Source organism: Polypterus senegalus, chromosome 15, assembly GCF_016835505.1.
Source record: "Polypterus senegalus isolate Bchr_013 chromosome 15, ASM1683550v1, whole genome shotgun sequence".
NCBI lineage: Eukaryota > Metazoa > Chordata > Cladistia > Polypteriformes > Polypteridae > Polypterus > Polypterus senegalus.
In genome coordinates, this window is record NC_053168.1 from 94,436,586 (window position 1) to 94,464,404 (window position 27,819).

Sequence of the window (27,819 nt, forward strand, 5' to 3'; positions counted from 1 at the left end):
TACGTGGGAGGCGTGATGATGTCAAATGAAACTCCGCCCCCCCACGTCATTCCAGCTCAACTCCATTACAGTTAATGGAGAAAAATACCTTCCAGTTATGACCATTAGGCGTAGAATTTCGAAATGAAACCTGCCCAACTTTTGTAAGTAAGCTGTAAGGAATGAGCCTGCCAAATTTCAGCCTTCTACCTACACGGTGAAGTTGGAGAATTAGTGATGAGTCAGTGAGTGAGTGAGTGCTTTGCCTTTTATTAGTGTGTGTATATATATATATATATATATATATATATATATATATATATATATATATATATATATATATAGTCCCGATCAAAAGTTTAAGACCACTTGAAAAAGGGCAAAAAATCATATTTTGCATGGTTGGATCTTAACAAGGTTCCAAGTAGAGCTTCAACATGCATCAAGAAGAAATGGGAGTGAGACAAAACATTTTTTGAGCATGCAATTTAATGAAAACAACGATTAAACTGAAACAGGCTGTTTTACAGCGGATCAAAAGTTTAGGACCACACCTCCAAAAAAACCTGTAAACCCCCCCTAAAGCAGAAATCAAACTTCCAAACATGAACTCAGTACTGAGTAGCTCCACCGTTATTGTTGATCACTACAAAAATTTGTTGTGGCATGCTTGATTCAAGCGTTTCCATGAGGTGAGTGGGAACATTTTTCTTTAAGTGGTGAAGACGGCCGCACGAAGGGCATCTATTTTTGTAAACTTCCCTTGCCATCCATCCCCAAAGGTTTTCAATTAGATTTAGATCAGGGGAACAAGCAGGATGGGCCAAAAGAGTGATGTTATTCTCCTGGAAGAAGTCCCTTGTCCTGCGGGCATTGTGTACTGTAGCGTTGTCCTGTCGAAAAACCCAGACGAGGGCCCTCAGTCATGAGGAATGCTCTCTGCAACATCTGGACATAGCCAGCGGCCGTTTGACGCCCCTGCACTTCCTGAAGCTCCATTGTTCCACTGAAGGAAAAAGCACCCCAGACCATTATGGCGCCCCCTCCACTGTGGCGCGTAGAAAACATCTCAGGTGAGATCTGCTTTTCATGCCAGTAACGTTGGAAACCATCAGGACCATCAAGGTTAAATTTTTTCTCATCAGAGAATAAAACTTTCTTCCATCTTTGAATGTCCCATGTTTGGTGCTCTCTTGCAAAGTCCAAACGAGGAGTTCTGTGGCGTTCAAGGAGACAAGGACATTGAAGACGTTTTTTTGTTTTTGAAGCCCTTCAGTCTCAGATGCTGTCTGATGGTTATGGGGCTGCAGTCAGCACCAGTAATGGCCTTAATTTGGGTCGAGGATCGTCCAGTGTCTTAACGGACAGCCAATTGGATCCTCCGGCTCAGTGCTAGTGAAATTTTTTTGGGTCTTCCACTTGACTTTTTTGTTCCATAACCATCAGGATCATTTAAGAAATTCCAAATGACTGTCTTACTGCGTCCCACCTCAGCAGCAATGGCGCGCTGTGGGAGACCCTGCTTATGCAGTTCAACAACCCGACCACGTTCAAAAAGGGAGACTTTTTGCCTTTGCCATCAGAAAGTGTGACTACCTGATAGAAAATGACAATGAATCCACATCTTTGCACAGACTTGGCCTTTTAAAAGGCATGTGGTCCTAAAATCTTGATCTCAGCAAAAAAATAAACGTCCTCTGACTTTCAACTGTTTTTACTTTCAGTAAACTTAATGTGTAAATATTTGTATGAAAAGAGTCAACACCATAAGACATAAACTAAAAATGTTTCACAATGTGTCCCTGAATGAAGGGAGGCTCAAAATCAAAAGTACCAGTCAGTATCTGGTGTGGCCACCAGCTGCTTGAAGTACTGCAGTGCATCTCCTCCTCATGGACTGGACCAGATTTGTCAGTTCTTGCTGTGAGATGTTACCCCACTCTTCCACCAAGGCACCTGCAAGTTCCTGGACATTTCTGGGGGGATTGGCCCTAGCCCTCACCCTGCGATCCAACAGGTACCAGACGTGCTCAATGGGATTGAGATCCGGGCTCTTCCACTGCGGGGATGATCAGCTGTCCTTCCTGTAGCGCTGTCTTAGGCGTCTCACAGTGCGGACATGGCAATTTATCAGCTGTCCTCATGCCTCCCTGCAGTATGCCTAATGCACGTTCACGCAGATGAGCAGGGACCCTGGGCATCTTTCTTTGGGTGTTTTTCACAGTCAGTAGACAAGTCTCTTTAGTGTCCTGCGTTTTTAGAACTGTGACCTTAAATGCCTACTTTCAGTAAGCTGTTAAGGTCTTAACGACCATTCCACAGGTGCATGTTAATTAATTGATTATGGTTAATTGAACATGCATGGAAAACATTGTTTAAACCCTTTACAATGAAAATCTGTAAAGTTATTTGGATTTTTAAAACATTATTGTTGAAATACACAGTCCTGAAAAAGGGACGTTTCTTTTTTGCTGTATATATATAGGATGAGGGTGTGCACAAAGGGCAGGGATGTAATGAGTGGGAGCGTTTGAGTGACACTTAGTGGTAATTCCACGGCTTGCAGCCCTAATGGGGTTCAACGGCTTACCCACGCCTCTCTGCGCTGGGTAGACACACGGTCAATTTCATGCATAATTATTTATTGAATGCTAAACAGTTCTGGAAAGACACGGATGTCTAAAACGGGTTGGTGTGAGAATACAACAGTAAGTGAATGAAAAGATGAAACTCTGGAGAGAGCAGAATACAACACAATAGTGAACCCGCGGCATATGTATGTATGTATATGTATATACACACACACACACACACACACACACACACACACAGGGTTTTGGAAATCCAACGCCCGACTTGTACGACACGGGTAAATTGACCATTGGACAAGCGTGTTTTCTGGTTTCAGTTGTCCGTGGACAAGTGCAATTTTTCTGGAGGAAAAAAAAGAATTAAATGTGCAGTGCAGGGCACATTTTTACCACTACTTTCAAATTTTAAACATTTGGGTACGTACTTCATGCAGAAACAGTTTACTTAGGCATGTTCTTCATTTCATTGTTCTTCATGATGGCTAATTTTTCCAAAGGGGAAGCACTCTTGTGGTCTTACATAAGTATTTTACTCTACTATTTACATGCTTGGAGATGCGGTAATTTTTTTCATGCCGACATTACGATGTAATTTGACGATTTTTCATTATAATCGATAACTTTTATATCTATCTATATATATAATTCACTAAGGCAAGACAACCATGGAAAGCACGCCAGAAGGAGCATGGATTCACTAAGCCACCGACAAGTGAGACACCTATGGCGCACGCAGGAAGGAGCCACGCCCACCAACTCCACGCCCATTGTTTACGACGACAACTCACAGGGCCACGGCCACCAACTCGGAGGCAACGACACAGAAAAAATGGCGCCATTTATATTCGTCTGTCGTAGAGGCCACATGCAGTGCAGGTCAGGTTAATGTCATGTGCATGTCATGCACCTCCGAGCTATGTTGACTGTACATAGAGGCATGTTTCTCGCGGGGGTGAATCGCCATATGCAGCATGTGAAACGGTTTGCGAGGGGTATCCCATGGGATCCTTAAAACAATCCTTTAAAACTAAGGTTAAAGCACAATGAAGTAACCAGTCTTTAAAAACCGACTTTTCGGTTACAATACATGAGCACGTGCACCATAGCAAACTGTTTTACATGCTACATACAGCTATTCACATCCGCGACAAACATGTATCTTCTTAGATGCTCCTGCAGGAACACATAAGACGTTTTCCTGCCCACCAACACTCCTTTTTCACCGGCCGGCGTCTACCCTCGCTCTCTAGGCATTCACACTGCCTGCCCATTTGCCCGGAGGCAAAAACTCAACGACCATCCAGTTAGTCCCTTTCGTCTGTGGTAAGAGTCCACATGCACGTCTGAGCCACGCAGCTTGTTATGCCGCGGGTTCACTATTGTGTTGTATTCTGCTCTCTCCAGAGTTTCATCTTTTCATTCACTTACTGTTGTATTCTCACACCAACCCGTTTTAGACATCCGTGTCTTTCCAGAACTGTTTAGCATTCAAATAATTATGCATGAAATTGACCGTGTGTCTACCCAGCGCAGAGAGGCATGGGTAAGCCGTTGAACCCCATTCGGGCTGCAAGCCGTGGAATTCCCACTTAGTGTGACTCAAACGCTCCCACTCATTACATCCCTGCCCTTTGTGCACACCCTCATCCTACCGTGGTCGGGTATCTTGGTGGATTATATATAGAAAACCAGCCAAAACCGAGGGGTATCCCATAGGGTCCTTAAACATTCCTTTACAACTGAGGATAAAACACAATGAAGTAGGCAGTCTTTAAAAACCGAGTTTTTGTTATGATGCACGACCGCGTGCACCATAGCAAACTGTTTTAAATGCTACATACAGCAATCCGCATCTGCGACAAACATGCGCAGACATGCGTCTTCTTAGATGCTCCTGCACTTTGTTCACACCCCCCTCCCACCTCACTACTACCGTGGTCGGGTGTCTTGGTGGATTATATATACACAAAGGCAGCCAGAACCGCACAGAGCAATGAAAAGTCTAGAGTCCCATCTTTTCATTCACTTTCTGTTGTCTAAAAAGGTAGGGTTTGAGGATACAACTGTGTCTTTCCAGAAGTGTTCAACTATCAATAAATAATTATGCGGCGTTTGTTATGCCGCGGGTTCACTATTGTGTTGTATTTTGCTCTCTCCAGAGTTCCATCTTTTCATTCGTTTACTGTTGTATTCTCACACCAACCCGTTTTAGACAACCGCGTCTTTCCAGAAGTGTTTAGCATTCAATAATTATGCATGACATTGAGCGTGTGTCTACCCAGCGTGGGTAAGCCGTTGAACCACATTCGGGCTGCAAACAGGTGGAATTCCCACTAATTGCGACTCATACACTCCCACTGCTTACGTCCCCTTTGTACACACCCCCCTCCCACCTCGCTACTACCGTGGTCAGGTATCTTGGTGGATTATATATAGAAAAGCAGCCAGATCAGCACAGAACAATGAAAAGTCTATGTCAGTCACACGTACATCTGGACTGTATAAAGACAATGACTCAAGTGACAAGTTGGAGGTGGGCACATGAGCGGGCAGTGCATACTGAACGAGAAATCAGCAGACTAACATAACGGATGGAGCTGAATGGATGTCCTTCTCTCCTCCCGTTCCAACCTCCGCGCCGTGCGCCCCCATCCCTCTGTCTGGCAGGAGAAGGCATGAGGACGGACCGCCAGTTTTCAGTCATGGACGATTGTGTGTTGGTTCGTTCCGTGCATTGTTACAATGTTGCTTTTCTTGCCGATTTATTACATTACCGATTTTTAAAATGTTAATTTTCCCTGTGCTTAAAAATCATTAAAAAAACCAGCCTGATTATGCGGCATATGGTACGCCGCGGGTTGGCTAGTATTATTAATAAAATTAATTTTTTCTACACAAAAATGTGGTCATTTCACCTACAATGCAATTGTTTTCGCCACATAAAGCTTGTTAGGCATTTGATCTTTTCTGAAATTTGCGATTACGCGTAGGTTGTGATATATTGAGGAGTGAAGAAATTTATTGCGTGACATCAATTTTGATGAGCTGTCTATAGATCATTTTTGATTTACAGAATTTTTCATATAAAACAAGTCGGTTTCGCGCTGTCAGTTTTTTAAAAACTAAAGACAACATTGTAACGGTTTCCAAATGTTATGAAATATCAAAAAAAATCTTCACTTAGACGCAATTATTCTCCCCCCCCCTTGCTGAATTTCGAATATGTCATTAGGAATTACTTGCGTAACCCATAATGCACTGCTGTAAGCACATTGTTCTCGCTATATGCGTGTTGTTGAAACTGAAGCAAGTAGCATCGCGGACGAGAAATGGTTCATTTCTTGATTAAAACTGGCACAACAGGCCTTGAAAACCCTAAGGAAGCGTAGTAAGGCCACTGTGAAAAAAATAGACACAGTGAAGACAAAAAAATGTAAATGTCAAGATTAAAGTCGACATGTTGACTTTATTCTCGTAGTTTATTTTGTCAGTTGAATGTCGCAAACTAAATTTCATCTTATAATGAATGTTTCATTTACTAGATTTTCTCAAACCCCATCAAATATTAATGTAGCACATTAAAATGCTTTATATTAAGTGTTCCCCGATCCAGTTGTTAATCTCTGCGCGCTTCTTAAACTGACTTTCTCTTGCAGTGAGAGGCGCCGGCAGCAATTGCCGCACATTGACTTCATGATATTCCTGCTCAATGAACATTCAGAATACTAACAAATACTTGACATCTTTTTCACGATGAAATGCATTAAAGCATGTATTAGACATGGGTGGCGGGACTGTACTGCTGCTCCCTTGCATTATGGGGTTCTCAGGTCTACGTTCAGTGTAGAGAAGTTTATGGCAGGTGTGACGAGGCTCCAAAAAAACTGGATACTGTATTTGAATGGGTATCGCACAGGTTTAACTGAAATATTGTGTAAATGTTGGGTTTGTGATCTGGAGGTTGGAGATACGAACAAAGAATTCAATGGATGTTTTTCTGAGCAGGCTTTCTTTATTGCATGTTTGCTGTGTCTATCGTACGTACTAAACCCCTAGTTCCTAGCCTTTGTCTTTCTCCATATAACCTAGGGGTAACTCAAACGGCGGACCGCGGTGCACAATCCGGACCGCCAAGATGTTTTGGCCGCCAAGACCGCGACTGTCTTCTGCGTAAGTCAAAAGTCAGAATATAAAAGCACCAAAATTATTGTTGTTTTATTATTTGCCAGGAAACAGTAAGTGTGATTAGAAGCGGCAATGTAAAATGACATTTTGAGACGAAACACGCCAAGTACTACAATGCGATGAATTATCCACCAAAGTCAGAGCTCCGTTCGCATAAGATCGACGCCTGTAAGTCGTCGTTGGTAGCGAGTTCATCGCTGATGACGAAATCGACCACCACACAATCAAATGTTACAGAAGCTTCGCTACGCATTGTTTGGGTTCTTGGCAGACATAAAGCATTTACTGATGCGGAGGTTGTTAAAGAATGCATGATGTCTGCTTCTTCGGTTCTGTTTAGCGACAAAAAGTGTGTTGAACTGATTCAGCAGATACCATTATCAGACAGTACTGCCAGTCATCGTGCAGATGACCTTTCTGACAATGTTGGTGGTCAGTTAATATCAGATCTTAGACACTGAATTGTTTGCTCTCGCGTGCGATGAATCCACTGATAAAACTGACATGTCTCAACTCTGTGTGTTCACAAGATTTTTTGATGGCCATAATTTTGTTGAAGCGTTATCGCAGTTTATGCATGCAGCTGGATTGGATGTAACAAAAATGACTGGTAAAGATAGATGACTTGTCACTCATATGAAGGCACTTCAGCCCATCCTTGTTGCTTATCACTGCATCATTCATCAGTCGGCCCTCTGTTCAAAACTTTGTAACGAACTGGCGGAAGTGATGTCTACTCATGTGAAATTAGTGAATTTTTTTACGATGTAATTCGTTACTGCAGCATCATCTGTTTCGTTCTTTTCTTGAAGAGATGTCTGCAGAATTTGGAGATTTGCTGCTTCACAATGACGTCAGATGGTTAAGCAAGGGCCATGTGTTGGAAAGGTTCTGGAATCTCGTGAAGATGTGGCTGACTTCCTGCAGTCCTTGAATACAAAGAAAGCTGCAGAATTTTTAACATTTATTCAAGACAGTGACAAGGTCGCACTGCTGGCATTTCTTGTTGATATTATGGGACATATAAATACACTGAATTTGTCACTTCAGGGTGCAGACAAAAATGTTGTCGAATTGCAAGAAAAATGTTGTGCCTTTGAAACAAAACTGAGCATTTTCATTAATGACTTGGAAGGTGGCAAGATGCTGCATTTCCCAAACCTGAAGAGCTGCATGACAGCTGATCAACAGGCATGTTTTCAGTTGATTTCCACATTTCTACATCATTTGAAGGTCGAGTTTGATGAAAGTTAAGGATTTCAGAAAACTAAAGCTTATGTTTTTGTTTGTTGCTGATCCTTTCATTGTCCAGCCTGACGGTGAATGGACAGCTGTGGCTGCCTCAATTTTTCCGAACTCAACCCCGTCACTGTTGCAAATGGAAGCAGCTGATTTGCAAGCTTCTCACGTTTTGAAAGCAAAATTGAACGAAGTCGGCATAACAATTTTTTGGTCAAAGTTTGTTCCAGATTCTCAGTATCCTGCTGCAAAGAAACTGGCGATTTCCATGCTCACTATGTTTGGTTCAACATATTCTTGTGAGTGTGCCTTCTCCATTATGAACACTATCAAGACGAAAAATCGAAGTATAATTACCGACCAGAACCTCAGGAATGCAATGAGAACTGCACTGACTGGTTACTCACCGAACCATGCGGCCATTATGAAATCGAAACAACAGTTTCACACTTCACACTGTGTGGCAATCATTTACGTACCAACTGTTGTAATTGGTGTGTTAATTGCAAGTAGTCATGTGACTTTTTTTGAATTGTTTTCCATGTTTTGTGCATGTCTTGGTCTTCTGTAAAAATTTTATCATTCGCGTTGAATCTATTACTAGCCTCCTACAGACCTACACGGTAAACCTGGCTATAGCAGACCCCGATGATTGGTGGTGAACTGAATGTGGACCGGCATTCAAAAACTTTGAGTACCCCTGATATAACCAATCACCACACGATAAACGTCTTTGTGAAATTAAAACTAGTTATAAACCTAGACCTCAGTTTTCAGAACTTTAAAAACAATTTTCATTATACATGTTTAATTATTCCATCCATTCAGAGGTCTAAGCTTATAACTAGTTTTAATTTCACAAATACGTTTATCGTGTGGTGATTGGTTATGTGCAGAAAGAAAAAGGATAGGAACTGGGGGTTTAGTACGTCAGATAGAGACAGGAGTCTAAAAGTAAGAAAAAAGTTGGTTCAATTGAAAAAGCGTTTTCTAAAACTGAACCCTCGAAGGGTTGAGCGTTATGATAGGCTTGACCCATGACCAGCTGTGGAATTCTGGCTGTCACCTGGCAACAGGCACATCACTCATAAAAAACCTGAAAAGTCATCAGCATCCAATTCTGCAGGACCATCAGTCCAGGAACCATGCAGTTCAGCTCAAGCAGAAATGAACAGTATTCAGCCCATGCTGTCTGAGATGGCAAAGATTCTTGGGGGAGAAGATGTTGCAAGACAAAAGCTGAAGAACATGGCAGAAAATGAATCAGGACAGTGTTCTGTGATGTAACTGTAATATATGGAAAAAAGAACTAGTGTAGCTATAATGAAGGCATTGTTTATTAGCCAGTTAAAATAAGGGAATCTTTTATATAATGTTCTAGAGCAAGGTGGCAAAATACTACTCCCTGAAATAACTTTTTCAGTTTTAAAATAGAAGGCAGTTTTGGTATCAATAAAAGAAATCAGAGATAGAGATAGAGATAGAAAGGCGCAGGCCACCACCACAAAGAAACCACAAAAGGAGAGTAGGGGTCCGTTTTCTGTAAGTCTTCACAATGTTTTCACATACTGTTGCTGGTATTTTTGCCCATTCCTCCATGCAGATCTCCTCTAGAGCAGTGATGTTTTGAGGCTGTCGCTGGGCAACACTGACTTTCAACTACCTCCAAAGATTTTCTATGGGGTTGAGATCTGGAGACTGGCTAGGCCACTCCAGGACCTTGAAATGCTTCTTACGAAGCCACTCCATTACCCGTCGGTGTGTTTGGGATTATTGTCATGCTTAAAGACCCAGCCACGTTTCATCTTCAATGTCCTTGCTGATGGAAGGAGGTTTTCACTCAAAATCTGACGATACATGGCCCCATTCTTTCTTTCTTTTACACGGATCAGTCGTCCTGGTCCTTTTGCAGAAAAACAGCCCCAAAGCATGATGTTTCCACCCTCATGCTTTACAGTAGGTATGGTGTTCTTTGGATGCAACCCAGCATTCTTCCTCCTCCAAACACGACGAGTAGAGTTTTTACCAAAAAGTTCTATTTTGGTTTCATCCGACCATATGACATTCTCTCAATTCTCTTATGAGTCATCCAAATGCTCTCTAGCAAACTTCAGATGGGCCTGCACATGTACTGGCTTAAGCAGGGGGACACATCTGGCACTGCAGGATTTGAGTCCCTGGCGGAGTAGTGTAGCCTTTGTTACTGTGGTCCCAGCTCTCTGCAGGTCATTCACTAGGTTCCCCCACGTGGTTCTGGGATTTTTGTTCACCGTTCTTGTGATCATTTTGACCCCACGGGGTGAAATCTTGCATGGAGCCCCAGATCGAGGGAAATTATCAGTGGTCTTGTATGTCTTCCATTTTCTAATAATTGCTCCCGCAGTTGATTTCTTCACACCAAGCTGCTTACCTATTGCAGATTCAGTCTTCCCAGCCTGGTGCAGGTCTACAATTTTGTTTCTGGTGTCCTTTGACAGCTCTTTGGTCTTGGCCATAGTGGAGTTTGGAGTGTGACTGTTTGAACGCATTATCAATATAAAAGAGACCTGTCCACAACCTCAAATAGGTGCCATTAATACAGGTAACAAGTGGAGGACAGAGGAGTCTCTTACAGAAGAAGTTACAGGTCTGTGAGAGCCAGAAATCTTGCTTGTTTGTAGGTGACCAAATACTTATTTTCCACCATAATTTGCAAATAAATTCTTTAAAAATCAGACAATGTGATTTTTCTGGATTTTTTTTCTCATTTTGTCTCTCATAGTTGAGGTATACCTATGATGAAAATTATAGGCCTCTCTCATCTTTTGAAGCATCTCTGTGTGTTCAGCTGTAAGCTTGAGTCTGTTTTAATTAACAATATGCGACAGTGCTCTAAATAATCTCTCACTCTCTATACACTACTGCACGGGCCTGAAAGATTCTTCCTTGACATCCGAGACAAAGCAGTAAGCCATACAGTGTTAAATGACCAATACTTCAGTGGTATGTTTGAATGAGAAACTGTGGTCTCTCCCAGGTATGTTTCCAGTTTTATGGCAGCCGCTACTGGAACACAGCTCATTGATGCTGCGGCATGTTCATCTACAATCCCATTAAACAAATGCTCCAAACTACTACTCATGAAGTTCCTTTCAGGCAGTTCCGCATATCCCTGTCCAGCTGAATCTAGGCCACGCAATTCGTGCAATGTCAGGAATGCCGTCAATTTGACCTCAGTGGCTGTATTGACGTTTGAAAAGAACATCCTTATATCTATAACAGGAACCATGTTCCTGATGAGATGCCAGTTTTATGTCCGATCAAAAGAAAATGTTTAATATTTATAGACATTTTATGTAATAACATCTCCGATGTAGCAATCCAGCTGGACTGTCTAACATCTTTCCGTGCAGATAGGAATGCAGAGAGCTCCGTTAACACCCAAAGTGGTATATCAACAATACACGGTGCAGTAACAGTGAAATTGTTACAACTCACTGTTCACAAATGGTGGAATTTTAATTGTGAAATGCCTGTCCTTTTACCAGCCACTGGAATTCACTGCCACTCTAGTAGCAGCTGCATACATTCCTCCCAGCATCAACACCGATAATGACATTAATGAGCTAGAAACTGCACATCCAGGCAGTTTTATTGTGGATGCTTGAGATTTCAATCACGCAAACTTAAAACGTTTTCTGCTAAAATTCCACCAGTACGTCCACTTTCCATCCAGAGACACTAACATGTTGGACTTATATTAAAGAGGCTTACAAAGCAGCCCTTTGTCCCAACATTAGAGACTCGGTTCACTTTGTCATGCTTTTTCCATCATGCAAAAATATACAAAAATGCAGAAAGACTGTATGGAAACAAATCAGAGACTGGCCAGAGAGTGTAACCTCTGCACTTCAGGAATACTTTGCAAGCACTGATTGGAGCATGTTGAGAGGAGATGCCACATACAATTTACACACTGATGTCAACGACTCTGGCATTAGCTATAAAGAGAAGCACATGGGTGATGTCACAGTCAACAAAACCTTCACAACTTGGCTTAATGAAAAGCCATGGATGACAGAGGTCTAGAGAAGGTTGAGAATCAGGGATGCTGCTTTCAGATCATGGGACAAAGTATCTCTCAAGTTTGCAAAAACTGACCTCTCCCGTGTCATCCAGAAGGCTAAGCTGGAATACACAGGAAAACTGAGTAAATTGTGTGACTCAAGAGAAATAAGGTACATGTAGAAGGGGATTCTGGCCATAATGGACTATAAAATCACCACAGGTTGAGTTCACTGATGCTTCCCTCCCTAACAGGCTGAATGATTTCTATGGCAGTGAATCATACACCAGGCAGGAGAAACATCCCTTTTGATGGTAAGGAGGGGCTTAGACTGAGCAGCATTAACCCACATATAGTTGCAGGTCCTGATAACGTACCTGGGCTGCTGTTAAAAAAGACTGTGCTGCTGAATTAGCAGGTGTTTTTACAAACATCTTAAAACATCTCACTCCAGCAGACTGCCATACCTTCACAGTTTTAGACTGCCACCATTGTCCCTGTGCCCAAGAAAACTATAACCTGCCTCAATGACTGACAGCCTGTGGCACTGATCTCTGTTATAATGAAGTGCTTTGAACGACTAGTCATGAGTCACATTAAAGCTAGCCTCCCACCTTCACTGGACCCCTTACAGTTCATGTATTATTCCAATCCACAGAGGAAACGACCGCACTTGCCCTGTACACCATCAAATCCTACCTAGAAAAAGAAAAAAAAAAAGGAACAGCGATGGTAGGGTTTAGTTTATTGACTTCAGTTCAGCCTGTAATACATTCATCCAACATTAGCTAACAGTGAAACTTTCTCTGCTCAGATTGAACACCTAACTTTGTAAATGGATCTTGGATTTCATATCAGAAAGACAACAGACAGTATATGTTGGCACCAAAGACATCAAGCTCCATCAAACTGAGCACAGGGACCCCTCAGGGCTGCGTGCCCAGTACATCTGCTAACACACAACTGTATTACCAAATTCAGCATTAATTAGCTCATTAGGTTTGCCGATGATACAACAGTAACAAGACTCATGAGTAATGAAGATGGAATATCTTACAGATGAGAGGTGGAACAGCTAGTGAACTGGTGTGGGTACCACAATTTGTCCCTTAATGTCAATAAGACAAAAAACATGATTCAGAAAAAAGGCTGAACATTCCACACCGCATATCAGTGGCTTTCTTAGGAGAGGGTCAGCAGCACAAAATTTGTGGGTGTTTACATTACCCCTGGACACTCAACACCACACACCAGGCCAAGAAAGCTCAGCAGAAAATGCACTTCCTTAGGAGGTTTAAGCGAAGTGAGAATCCTTCCTCCCATCCTTACCATCTTTTACTGGGGAACCACTGAGAATATCTTAACGAGATGCAGAACACCTTGGTATGGGAAACTGCAGTGCGTCTGACAGGAAGATTCTGCAACATATGGTGAGGATGGCCGAGTGGAACATCAGGGTCTCTCCACTGAGGAGACTGCTGCGCTGGGACAGGGGAGCCTGGGTAGCTATTGTGGTCCCATTTTGAACCGGGGAGGCCTTACAAGTCATGTGAAACCTCCCTACCAAAAGGCTCATGACTTCCTGAAGCAAGAGGTCCTCCTCCGCACAGCTATGAGCCCAGTAGTCAAGGGGTGCCAATTTCGTCTGTTGCACATTGACCCAGATCACCCTATACAAGGACATATCCAGGACTTACTGTAGTGGGCCTGATTCAAAACTGAGTCTGCGGGGACACTTTTGAGCACATTGTGAAGAAGCTCGCTATTAATGCAGTCCTGTCGGGGCCTTTGTGATGAAATGCTCAGGAACAACATCACTCACTGTTAGACCTGACCCACAGACTGGAGGGTTCCCATGCCGCCTGGAAACAGAGGCTACCCGGACTTGGCCCCGACTTTGATCCAGCCAACACAGGTTCCTTGGTTTGCTGGCACAATTGGTGGAAGACACCATCATAGGAACACCATAGTACGGACTGAATGCAGGTGCTTTCTCTGTGATCAACCAGGACATCTGGCTTGGGAGTGCCACTTGCACAAATCATGGCCATCGGTTTGGGCCAGTTATGTGACTCTGGTATAATGACCTTTGTGACTTGCTCTGGCAGACCTCTTAAAGGACCATAGACCATGGGGCTATTAAAACATACAAGACTACATTACTCCCGACTACATTACTCCCCTCTGAAATTTAAAGGGATGAACTTTAAGGTTTGAACGGCTATATCAGACACTTCACCCTGGCATCTTTTAATAGGAAAAAGGAATGACCTTTTCCCACAGGTCTTGGCTACCTGCAGAGTGCATTCCCCAGCAGTGGACAGAGAGGGTCTCGCTGCTGACATCACTCAAGGAGCCAGGTTTGAAACTGAACCGGAGTTGTTCATTGGGGTCCGGGACTAATCCCCAATTGAGGAACCAGGGTCAGATGGCCCACTAACATGCTGCCGCTCAAGCAAACAACCTCCACAGACCGGACACCTGCTAATGATCCTGATGAAATAGTAGCAGGCAGTGAGTGTGAAGCTGCATCGGGTACAGACGAAGCACCACTTTTTTTTTAAATTAAGGATGATTTCTTGTACCGGTTGATTTCTGATTGCTTGGGTGATGATGGGTGGATCAAGCAGTTGGTGGCTTCAAGTGAACACAGCGAGACTGTGTTAAAAATTGCTCACATTTACGTTTTTTGCAGGGTGGAGTGCTTGGTCACCTCGGCATGGAAAAGACAAAGGAACGCATTTCAAAATGCTTTTATTGAGTGAATATGGACAGGGATGTGGGGCAACTCTGTAACGCATGCCCCGACTGTCAAATAGTTTCCGATCACATACCTGCAAGGGCACCCGTTGTATCAATGCCTATTTTTGATGTTCACTTTGAGAGGGTGGGACTAGATATTGTTGGCCCACTTCCCAAGAGTAAAAATGGGTTTCAGTGTATGCTTATATTAGTCGAATATGCCACAAGATACCCAGCATTGGCCGTGCTGTGGCGGGCAGACACCCAAACTACTGTAAAAGCACTTTCAGAAATGTTCATGTGTTATTGGTATCTCTCGTGAGATTTTGACTGATCAGGGAACTCTCTCTCTCACATGAGTCCTTTCAAGCTACTATTTGGCTGCCGACAACGTGGGGTGCCAAGACATTTTTCAAGAAGAGTGGACGGGGACTCATGGGGCACCTCGTGGTGGGAGGTTTGTCGACAAGAGTTGCTTCGTTGCAGGAACAAATTTCCAGGTTGTCTTCTATTGTGGTTCAACATCTGTGGTGTGAGCAGGAGACGCAAAAATGTGACTATCACAACACAACTCTGCGAGTTTAAGAATGGGGATCACCTACTGGTGCTGATCCCACTGGATCGCATAAATTTCAAGCTGAATGGCTAGGTCCAGCAGTGATTGAAGAGTATGTCCCCAGTGAATTATAAATTCAGAATTCACAGTAGACGGGAAAACTGTACAAATTTTGCATTATTAATCTTTTTAAAGGAGTAGCACGACCCCCAGCAGGTGCTGGTCACGTCCGCAGAGGTCCCTCAGACTGAAGTTGCTATTGGGTTTGGGTTAACCGACACACTTTCTATCACTCATCGACAGGAACTCTGACATCTTTTTGGCCACAACGGGTCGAACAGAAATGGAACACAAGATCGTGACTGTGCCCAGTGTTACTGTATATTAATTATGTAGTACATTTTTCTTACCAAATATGTAAGACACAGGGCAACACATAATGAACACAGCACAAATCTTTAAAAAAAGCCTATTGTTTACTGTGCAGCAAATTCCAATGTCTTTTTTTCTCTTTTCTTTCAGTTAAGAGTGTAAGCTTCCGCATTTTAAAGAAGCTCACTGCCCAAGCTCAAACAGTGTATGTTTTAATTTATAGGACAAAATAAAAGGTCTGAATTCCTTAAAGTAGCTATTCTTGCTATTTGTCTACTTGCACAGCTTCTCAGATTACTTTATTCAATTCGTTACTCCATTTTCTTTAGCATAAAGGCTTACACAAATTGCCTCTCATTCACTGTAAAAAAAAAAAAAAAAAAAAAAAAAACCTCAACTCGCTGCTCTTGGTTTTGGGAGTTAAAAACACACACACAACACCTTGCATACAGGAGCACTGCAACTAAATAACTGTAAAGCTTAGAAAAGCTGGAGCTGAAAATATCCAATCGGTACCCGATCAATTGCCTCAGGAAATTTATCTTGTGGATGCTAATACCTGTGAGGAAAGCTAAGTAGGTGAACAGTGTGCATTGGATATGTGCAGACTACAAACTCCTTTATTATAACCCAATTAAGGGTATATATGGCCAAATAAGGTTGCTTTCAAAGAGATCAACATGTGTTAACCTGGTTTCAGAGACCAATAAACCAGTTTCTCTAACTAGAGTAAGTGTTTACAAGACATTGTAGAAACAAGGATTCTGTGCATATAAACACACTGATTGTCATAGGCACTTCATGATTTGCAAAAAGCACAGCGAATAAAAAAAGTAAAAGTATAAAAAATGCTGTAGCAAAGTGTTGTGCTGGTGTATGTGGCTAGTAAGGACTTAAGCTCCTTTTTGTGGCTGCTTTTACGGCTCGGTGTACCGAAAATGATCAAGAACATTATGGCTCAGCTAGTAGAACTGTGTCAAGATGAGAGAAGAAAATGAAGACAGGAATGAGGCAGGCAGGTCAATAACAGCCTTGTTTTATTGTGTTGGAGGTGTTCAATGGTCAACTGCAAGGTATCACTTATATTCTGCATTTAGAATATAAATCCTGTTGGCACCTATGGACTCCCCCGCAAAAGTGTCTCCTGTGTGGCTTGTGGGATTGTCTTAGTAATAAGTCAGGGTCTGCACAGCCAATCTGTTTTTTTTTTTCCTCCTTTACAAATTTATCAATATTTTAATAAAGGTTATATGAATATTTTTAATTACATCTCATTTCTTAGGTATTATATGAAAAAAGTCAAGAGCCACATAAGAGTGTAACCAACTGTAGCACACAACATTTTGACTTGCATTAAAAAGCCTTTTTGAGGTTTGGATTTTAAAGCGCAATAAATGAAGCATCAGAATTATTTACTAATTAAGATACAAAGTTAACCATTCAAAATTATGAAAAGGATAATCATGGAAGAGAAGTTCAAATACTAATCTGTAATGTATTTCAGCTTTGCATTGTACATCCAGAATACCAACTCTATGCCAAAATTAGTGAATGTAAAGGAAGCAACTGCTCTTTTGAACGTCATTTTTGCCTTAGAATAAGACAGTTATAAAATACTGCACTTTCTAATTATATATGAATAGCAACATTTGATCCGACAGTCCTTCCACTCACTAACTGATCATTTAGTACATTTGATAACACCACGTAAAACACGTGACAAAAACGTACAGGACAAAATTTAACATAAAAGACAATGCCTAGCAGTAGCATTGTATGTTCCAGCCTCTGGCAGCATTCAGGAAGGTGTAGATGCGAGGGACAAAAATACAGGTAAACAACAACCATTTGTAATGTGTTCTGCTAAAGAAAATGAACAAAAGCACAGACACTGAACTGTGAATTTTCCAAATTTTCTTTTAAAAAATTTCCTTACATCAGATATGGATCTTTGTTTGAAACTTTGTGTCTTTGACTAGCATCCCAGATTTTCCTTGTCATTGTTATAGACTACAATGGTGTTTAGCATATACTGCTTAAGGAAGCAGCTGCCTCAGAACCTGTAAATTGTCTGTGTCTCAAACTACAGACTCTGATGTAGTTACCCCTCTGTGCAGTCATGCCTGGAAATCTGTCACACTGAATAACATTCACACTGCAACTCAATAGACTGACACATTTCTTGAAAAAGCTGTTTTGTTTTGGTAGTTTTTGAAACCAAAAATGAAACTTTAGGAATGCCAGCACCTTGTACCCCAAAGAAAGAATCTACTTGCTCTATTAAACATAACAGGTTTAGGCTGAGCACAAACTATTACAAAGGTTTCCAATAATCCGTTATTGTTTAAATGAATAAGGATAAGCAAAGTGATTTTACCCATTAGGACTACAAAAGTAAATATACTAGAAACATTCATTTCGCCAGTAATAAACAAAAGTAAATATACTACAAACATTCATTTCGTCAGTAATACCCATTTGTAACATTTGTAAAGTCTTGGCTATATATTAAATTAATTTATTGGTACCTTAAGGAAAAAAAAAAAAAAAAGTATTCGCTTCTATCAAAGGCAATTAAAATAATTTCGTGCAAGTCCAAACTTATGGATGTTAATGTATAATCTTCCCAAATGAATACAATTGTCAGTCTGAGAATATACTAGCTGCAAAGCAAAATATAAAAGTAAATGCAAATTTTAAATTCCTTACCCACAGTCTGGAGCAGGGCACCATCTACAGTCTGGGTCAGCAACCAGCCATCGGCGCAACATAAACTCCTCATATTTCTCCATTAGCACATCATCACTGAGGATCATGCGAATGTCATGAGGATTAAAGCGCTCTGAGCACTCGGGGCAACTGATGTTTACTCGACTCTCAGAAATTTCAATCCGTAGATACTGCCGTAAACAATCTGTGCAGGAGCGGTGATGGCAAGTCATAATCTCTGGGAACCGGTCCCGAGAATGTCTCAGAAGGCACAAAGGGCATTCCAGGCAGTCTCCGGCGGGCTTGCAGTGAGAAAAGGCAGAGGTGGTTGCTCCTGCAACAATTGATGCAGCACTGGCAGAAGCTCCTGTGACTGAAAAGGCAGAGTTCTTATCATTGCACATTTCAGAGTGTATGCTCTCTATACTGGCTATGCCATCCACACCTCCATTGAGGTCCCTTGATTTTCTCTTGGTGTCTTTTTTACGACGAAACAAAGAGCCTAAGGAAAGGCGGCGTTTCTTTGGTGGCTTCTTAACTGAAGGGAGGCTTATAGAGGATGCAGCAGATTGTAGATCTCTGTCAGAACCCATGTGCTGGTGCTTTTGTAAACTCATGTCTTGTGTGCTGCCCTCCTAATCAGGCTTCCCACAGTTTGATGGAGAGGTCACATCAACATGAAACAAATAATCTCCTGATATTAGGACACACTTTTTTTCATCTTTCAAGTTCTCTGTTACTCTGTTTTGAAGAGGGCAGAACAGTGACTGATACTGAAATACCTGTCAAAAAATAAATACTTCGATTAGCTTAGAAATGTAATTTTTTTAGGTTATTATAATAGAAATATTAATATTTTACTATTATATATAATGGTTATGCTAAAATAATAATCTAATAGAACTTTAATATTATCATTTTATGCTAATCCCACTGGATTACCAAGTATTCATGAACATGTATGGCAAATGTGTTAGGCCAATGCCGTACTACATGACATCAAGTCAGACAGCATGCTAGAATTGCATTTGCTGGATCGGCTTGCCTCGAGGATGTCAGAGTACATAAGTAGGAATATCAGGGTATGACTGATCACACAAATGCCTCACAATTTTTCACCACAGTTTCAAATTTAAGTACAGTGATCCCTAGCTATATCGCGCTTCGACTTTCGCGGCTTCACTCCATCGCGGACTTTAAATGTAAGCATATCTAAATATATATCATGGATTTTACGCTGGTTCGCGGATTTCTGCAGACAATGGGTCTTTTAATTTAAAGTACATGCTTCCGCAGTTTGTTTGCCCAGTTGATTTCATACAAGGGATGCTATTGGCGGATGGCTTAGAAGCTACCCAGAGCATGTATTACATATTAACTAAAACTCCTCAATACTATAAGGTATGCTTCCCGAGTGGATTGTTTGCTTTTCTCGGTCTTTCTCTGACATTCTCTGCGCCTGACGGAGGGGGTGTGAGCAGAGGGGCTGTTTGCACAGAGGCAGTTTGCCTAGAAGATATGGACGCTCCTCTAAGAAATGCCGATTTATCGCGGTGGCCCAAAAGCACGTATTGGTTTTTTGATTGTTTACTTTAATCTCGTGTGCTCTCTCTTTCTTTCTCCTCCTGACGGAGGGGGTGTGAGCAGAGGGGCTGTTTGCACAGAGGCTGTTTGTTTAGAAGATACAGAGGCTACTCTAAAAAATGCTGAAAGACTACCTTCACATTGCTCCCTTCTTTGCGGCTGCTTTATCGCGGTGCTCATACTTAAAAGCCCAACAGCACGTATTGATTTTTTGATTGTTTGTTTTTCTGTCACGCTCTCGCTATCTCTCTGACATTCTCTGCTCCTGACGGCGCTCGTTTGAAGAGAAGATATGTTTGCATTCCTTTAATTGTGAGAAAGAACTGTCATCTCTGTCTTGTCATGGAGCACAGTTTAAACTTTTGACTAAAGGGTGTTATTTTTATGTCTAGAGGGCTCTAATAATGTTAATGTGGGAGAGTTTATAAGGGCTTAAAATATATAAAAATAACCATACAAACATATGGTTTCTACTTCGCGGATTTTCACCTATCGCGGGGGGTTCTGAAACGCAACCCCCGCGATCGAGGAGGGATTACTGTATATCAAGTTTGCTCTATTTTGACAGCCAACAGATATGCTGCCTAACAGCACCAGTGGCTAAAGAAATGTTTACCATGTATGGCGAGTTCAGTCTAAATCACAGCCCCTCTTCTTTCTTTTTGTAATCTATCATTGTATGACAAACATGTCACATTAGACAAGACAAGCTGATCTTCTGTTTAACACTAGAATCACCAGAGCCTACGAAAAAACTCATAGATCCGTCCCACCTTAAATCGCTTCTTAAATCCGTTCACACATCTCCGCCAGCATCTTTTGTCCTCTAAATGTGCTGATAAAGATAAACTGCAAGCAGCCGGCTATTCCATCACCCCACCGACTTAGAACGTGCACAAACTTCTCCCAGCTCATGCCCCGATTGATTATCTGTGAGTGAAGTGGAGTTTTAGAGTGGAAATATTGTTATTTGGAACACATGCATTTCATGTGTGTTCCATTTCTACAGTAATCTGTGTAAACACATTTTTAAAACAGACACGTTAATATTCTAGTAGTAAATGACAAAATGTAGGCATAAACTATATAAGCCTGAAGTCCAAATATCAAAGAAACACTTTCACAAAAAGGTACAAACATAACAGAACAAGTGCACTTTTATTCAAAAATATAACTGCAGAAAAAAAAAGCCGCCTTAGCGTGTGACATTGACACGCATTTACTATGACTGCCTCCGTGGTGCAACAGTATCACCTGCTGACTGGGAATCAAAGAGTCACGACTTCTATCCCGCACAACTCCATTTTGAGAAGTGAACTGCTCTTATTCTTACTATTTTAGAAAAAAAACATACATTTGATTTCAGTCTGTAACAGCCGGTGTAATTTATGATACTTGTAAAGGTTATCTTTATTTGTTTGTTTATTTTTTTTTTATTATTCAGTTTTATTACTTCAGCCGCGCTCACAAGCCCAAATAATCTATTTCCACTCTAAAACTCCACTTCACTCCCAGATGATCAATCAAGGCATGAGCTGGGAGAAGTTTGCACACGTTCTAAGTGGGTGGGGGGATGTAATAGCCGGCTGCTTGCAGTTTTTCTTTATCGGCACATTTAGAGGACAAAAGATGCTTGCAAAGAAGTGCGAACGGATTGAAGAAGCGATTTAAGATGGGACGGACCTATAAGTTTTTTCGTACAGTGTGGTAATTCCAGTGTTAAATAATCCCAAACACCTTTTGTTTGTGCTTCCCTTACACCTGCATTATATGCATTGAGCATGCATCAGCTCTTGTAGGTTTGGTTTCCTGTGTGTACAACTTTACACCAAAAATCAACCCCATTTCATTTTGTTATGATGAGTGGCAGACTCCTATGACAAAGTGACTGTATATATCATATTATTCAACTGGAAATTACAGACACACACTGCGACTCTCCAGGGCTTAAGGTTATGTGAATTGAGGCTATAACAGAAACATTGAAAAAAAAGACATGGAATGTGATCCAGGACACTGAACATTAAAAGTAAAGGTAAGGTTTTTAATAAGTATAACGGCTTTGAAATTGAGCCACTGATTTTATTGGAAATCGGCAGTAAAATAAACATGGATTCCATAATAAGCTGGTAATTGAATGCCAACATAACTCAGAGACATATCTCCCCTTAACATAACTACCTTATCTCAAAACTACATGCAATATGCCAGCAAAACTTACTCGCTAACAGATTCTGAGTTACACAAGAATTAACGATTTGTTTTATAAAATCCATACATTTTGAATACCACCTAGTCCACATATTATATACTAGCAAAATACCCGCGCTTCGCAGCGGCAAAGTACTGCATTAAAATTTTTATTAAGAAGAAAAGTAAACGTTTTTAAACTGAGGGAAAATATGCCAATAATTATTTGTTAAGGATCTCTTTGTATACCATGTTGTCAGTTCGGCCCTCTGGTTGTAACATGACCAAGCTGTGCGCTGAGCTTACTCTTAAGGATGCAACGTACAGTTGGCCATGTGAACAGTAATCTTGTCTCAAATCTCACAGCTTGGATTGCTGCTGTCATAATCGGTTTGAGTTTCATGGTTTGTTTCAATTACAACAGTATTTGCAGGATTTGTTGTGTTGAAGTGACATTCGGCATCTGTCAAGCGCTGTAAGCACACAACCGGTTTCATCGATAAAATCACATCCAGCTTTTGAGAGTTTAAACATTCATAAACATCAAAGTGTCCACTACTGAAATCATCACCTGTGAATCTAAGATGTTTAAGAGGCACTGGCGGTTGTCGAAAGGTGCAAAATATTTGGCCATTTCGGTACACCTGAAAGCAACAACCAAACAATTCAGTGGCAGCCATCAACTCACATGCAGAACCATAGGTGAAGGGCTTAAGCATTTCACTCTTATATTGCTCCTGTGTAGTATATTTATCTCCTGTACCGTCATCAGTCCACACCTTGAACCTGTCCCAGTCATTCAATACATAAGACACAATGTTCTTCCGGATATCAAGAGAGTGAGCCTGATATGGCCGTGCAATATGATCATCTCGATAGACATGGTAATGGGGGTTGGAATGATAAAGGAAATGGGTACCTGAGCAATGTAAAGTAAGTGTAAAATACCTACACAATAACTATAATTGTAATAAACAATAAAACAGCGGAGAAGCAGTGGATTAAATAAAAAGGCTGTAGTTATCGGTAGGGAGACGTGAATCCCGTGACGAAGCAAGGAAGGGAATGTAGAGACCGGAGCGACGGACGGCCTTATATAGGCAGGCAACCAATAACGTGGGAGGCGTTGGGATGGGGGACCCAACACCGCCTCACACGGCGACCGAGCTGCAGGCTATGGACGTATATATGTACGTAAGGAGGATTCAGTTAGCGTTTGGAACCCATGTACCAAATGTCTTGAAGATGGGCCCATAAGTAACAAAGACTGTTGAAAAGTTCAATATGGCGGCCGACAGTGGCATCATACCACCGAAATAAGTATGTACACTGTACATATATACATACATATACATAAATACATATATACATACATATATATACATACATACATACATATATATACATACATATATATACACACACATACATACAGTGGTGTGAAAAATAATTTGCCCCCTTCCTGATTTCTTATTCTTTTGCATGTTTGTCACACAAAATGTTTCTGATCATCAAACACATTTAACCATTAGTCAAATATAACACAAGTAAACACAAAATGCAGTTTTTAAATGATAGTTTTATTATTTAGGGAGAAAAAATCCAAACCTACATGGCCCTGTGTGAAAAAGTAATTGCCCCTTGTTAAAAATAACCTAACTGTGGTGTTTATCACACCTGAGTTCAATTTCCGTAGCCACCCCCAGGCCTGATTACTGACACACCTGTTTCAATCAAGAAATCACTTAAATAGGAGCTGCCTGACACAGAGAAGTAGACCAAAAGCACCTCAAAAGCTAGACATCATGCCAAGATCCAAAGAAATTCAGGAACAAATGACAACAGAAGTAATTGAGATCTATCAGTCTGGTAAAGGTTATAAAGCCATTTCTAAAGCTTTGGAACTCCAGCGAACCACAGTGAGAGCCATTATCCACAAATGGCAAAAACATGTAACAGTGGTGAACCTTCCCAGGAGAAGCCGGCCGACCAAAATTACCCCAAGAGCGCAGAGACGACTCATCCGAGAGGTCACAAAAGACCCCAGGACAACGTCTAAAGAACTGCAGGCTTCACTTGCCTCAATTAAGGTCAGTGTTCACGACTCCACCATAAGAAAGAGACTGGGCAAAAACGGCCTGCATGGCAGATTTCCAAGACGCAAACCACTGTTAGCAAAATTGAGACAAGCCCTAATGTTCTTTTTGCTTAAGAAACATCTCAATGATTGCAAAGACTTTTTGGAAAATACCTTGTGGACTGATGAGACAAAAGTTGAACTTTTTGGAAGGCAAATGTCCCGTTACATCTGGCGTAAAAGGAACACAGCATTTCAGAAAAAGAACAACATACGAACAGGAAAATATGGTGGTGGTAGTGTGATGGTCTGGGGTTGTTTTGCTGCTTCAGGACCTGGAAGTATTGCTGTGATAGATGGAACCATGAATTCTACTGTCTACCAAAAAATCCTGAAGGAGAATGTCCGGCCATCTGTTCGTCAACTCAAGCTGAAGCGATCTTGGGTGCTGCAACAGGACAATGACCCAAAACACACCAGCAAATCCACCTCTGAATGGCTGAAGAAAAACAAAATGAAGACTTTGGAGTGGCCTAGTCAAAGTCCTGACCTGAATCCAATTGAGATGCTATGGCATGACCTTAAAAACGCGGTTCATGCTAGAAAACCCTCAAATAAAGCTGAATTACAACAATTCTGCAACGATGAGTGGGCCAAAATTCCTCCAGAGCGCTGTAAAGGACTCATTGCAAGTTACATACATACACAACCAAAGCACTAATTACAAGCCTGATTTTAAAATACAAAACACAGTTAAAAATATCAAAAGGGGAAATTGTATAAGTTACACTAATATAGTTAAAGGATAGGATGGTTACTGGTTTTTATAATATACCCCCAAGAAAACCCAACAATTATTATACTGCTTCATATTTTAATTATTACTATAATTGTTGTAGATTACCTTTTTTAAAAAACAAATCCCAGATTCACTAAAAACTATGTAATCACACATGTCCGCATGCAATCTGGGCATATAGAGCAATAATATAACTTTAAGACCCAAATGTTAGTTAGGGTTATGTCAAATTGATAGAAGTATTTAGTCCATGTATCACTACGTAGTAGTGCTGGGAGGTAAACCGGTTCATTCCGAAAACCATTTTTTTATTTGTATTATGATACGGATTTTTCTTATACTACAACACCAGTTTAAATAGCCTAAACAATGTTCAGAACATGGCGCAGTGGGAAACTGTTTAAGGGGTGACCTTTTTCACTGCTATACCGCTAAACAAGCATGCAACGGAGTACATGCTTTAGTGGAGTTATTGTGCCGTGAAAATGAACAGGTAACATTCTGAAACTGAAGCTGTAGCAGATGATAAAGTTGAACATGATGACACAGAAGAACTTTTGCAGAAAAAGGCAGTCATGTCTGTTGTCTGGAGATACTTTGGTTTTAAAAGGTCGGATGTGGACCATTATTATAAAATGTGTGACTACTGTTTCTATAGTACTGGATAATACTGCAAGCCAAGTAGCACTTTTTTTCCCCCAATACTTGAATACTGTGTAATGTACCGAAGTACTGTGTAATAGTGCAACGATGTCGGTCCCCTACAGACTCCCTCTTCCAACATGGGAGCCTATTGAACCAATACCATCAATAGTTATGATCGAGATGAGTTGACAAATCTAACTGAAGCCAGGGAATGGTGGAAAGTGCTCAAGTGCTTTTATTAAAAACAGTCAAAAGTAAAACCAAGTGTCCATTGTGCAGTGTTAAAAAAAAAATACAGTACCCAAATAAACAGAAAATCCAAAAAAGCAGTGGAATGCGGGGATAAAATCCATATTGAATTAATCAGTTAAAATAGATGCTAAAATGCAGTCTCTCTCCTCACCCGATCGCAGCCCACCACCTTCTGTCTCCCCGGCTCACCCACCACTGGAGTTGTCGATGGAGCTTCTGCAGCACGAACTCCTTTCTGCCGACCACCCCAATGCCACACTGCACAGCCAGACCATCCGAGGTCAGCACACCTCCCATGTTCCTTCGTGCTCACTCGGTCACTCATCGGATCCATTGGGAGGCCTTTGCAGTCGCTGCTCCATGGCTCTGGAATGCCCTACCAGAGAACTTGAGAATACAGCAGATTGTGGGCTGTTTTAAAAAACAGCTAAAGACTTTATTTAGGTAAGCATTGTCACACACAAGCGAGTAGGAGGCAGCTAAAGGGTCTGAGTAATTGTAATAAAACATCCGACCGGAAACGGCAGAGTAGGCCGACTGTCTTTCTCAGTTCCCTACAGACCTTTCCCAGACTTGAAATCTGGGAAAGCAGAACAGTCCTCTGGTGGATTTCCTAGGGATTATGTTCTACAAAATAAGTCCCTTCCACATATAGCAGAGTCTGTTTCCGAGTTCCCGGGCCATTGTGCGTGCAACCTACCTAGGAACGAGGTAGGATGTAGATGGAGGGCAGGAGATGGTTTGTGCGATCTGACCAACCCCCTGATATTATCAAATATGGGATCTGTAGTCATTAATGGTTATAAACAAGAAGCTCTATTTAATTCCAGCAGCAACATTTCCATTATTGATTGCCAAGATATCTTACAGTGACATTTAAAACAAAAAAAAAAAAAACCCCACACAAACTAGTATAAAATGCGTGTACGGAGAAATCTGTATGTATGATACTGCCCAATGTTTCATCAGTAAGGGAGGATCGGTAAAGAAATTTCCCATGGCGGTCCTCCTTTTCTAGCGATAAAAATTGACTACAGTAATCCCTCCTCGATCGCGGGGGTTGCGTTCAAGAACCCCCCACGATAGATGAAAATCCGCGAAGTAGAAACCATATGTTTGTATGGTTATTTTTATATATTTTAAGCCCTTATAAACTCTCCCATACTGTTAACATTATTAGAGCCCTCTAGACATGAAGTAACACCCTTTAGTCAAAAGTTTAAACTGTGCTCCATGACAAGACAGAGAGGACAGTTCTTTCTCACAATTAAAAGAATGCAAATATATATTCTCTTCAAAGGAATGCGTGTCAGGAGCAGAGAATGTCAGAGAGAGAGAGAGAGAGAGCGAGGGAAAAGCAAACAATCAAAAAAAATCAATACGTGCTTTTGGGCTTTAAAGTATGCCGAAGCACCGTGATAAAGCGGCATTTTTTAGAGGAGCATCCGTATCCTCTAGGCAAACAGCCTCTGTGCAAACAGCCCCTCTGCTCACACCCCCTCCGTCAGGCACAGAGAACGTCAGAGAGAGTGAGAGAGACAGAGAAAAGCAAACAATCAAGCACCGTGCGGGAAGCATATCTTATATCATTGAGGAGTTTTAGTTAATACGTAATACATGCTCTGATTGGGTAGCTTCTAAGCCATCTGCCAATAGCGTCCCTTGTATGAAATCAACTGGGCAAACAAACTGAGGAAGCACGTACCATAAATTAAAAGACCCATTGTCCTCAGAAATCCGCGAACCAGCGAAAAATCCGTGATATATATTTAGATATGCTTACATTTAAAATCCGTGATAGAGTGAAGCCGCAAAAGTTGAAGCACGATATAGCAAGGGATCATTGTACTCCTG

The 27,819-nt window shown here is 41.4% G+C and overlaps 1 protein-coding gene across 2 annotated transcripts in view; it reads right to left on the reverse strand.

Moving 5' to 3' along the window:
• Positions 1-27,819, reverse strand: part of rnf19a (ring finger protein 19A, RBR E3 ubiquitin protein ligase) — a 133,576-nt gene that overhangs the window by 80,796 nt on the left and 24,961 nt on the right. For both annotated transcript variants that reach the window (XM_039737696.1, XM_039737695.1), the window contains exon 2: positions 18,419-19,200. In XM_039737696.1, coding sequence (XP_039593630.1) covers positions 18,419-19,035 — 617 coding nt within the window. In that variant the 5' untranslated portion in view covers positions 19,036-19,200. The remainder of the gene's footprint in view (positions 1-18,418; positions 19,201-27,819) is intronic.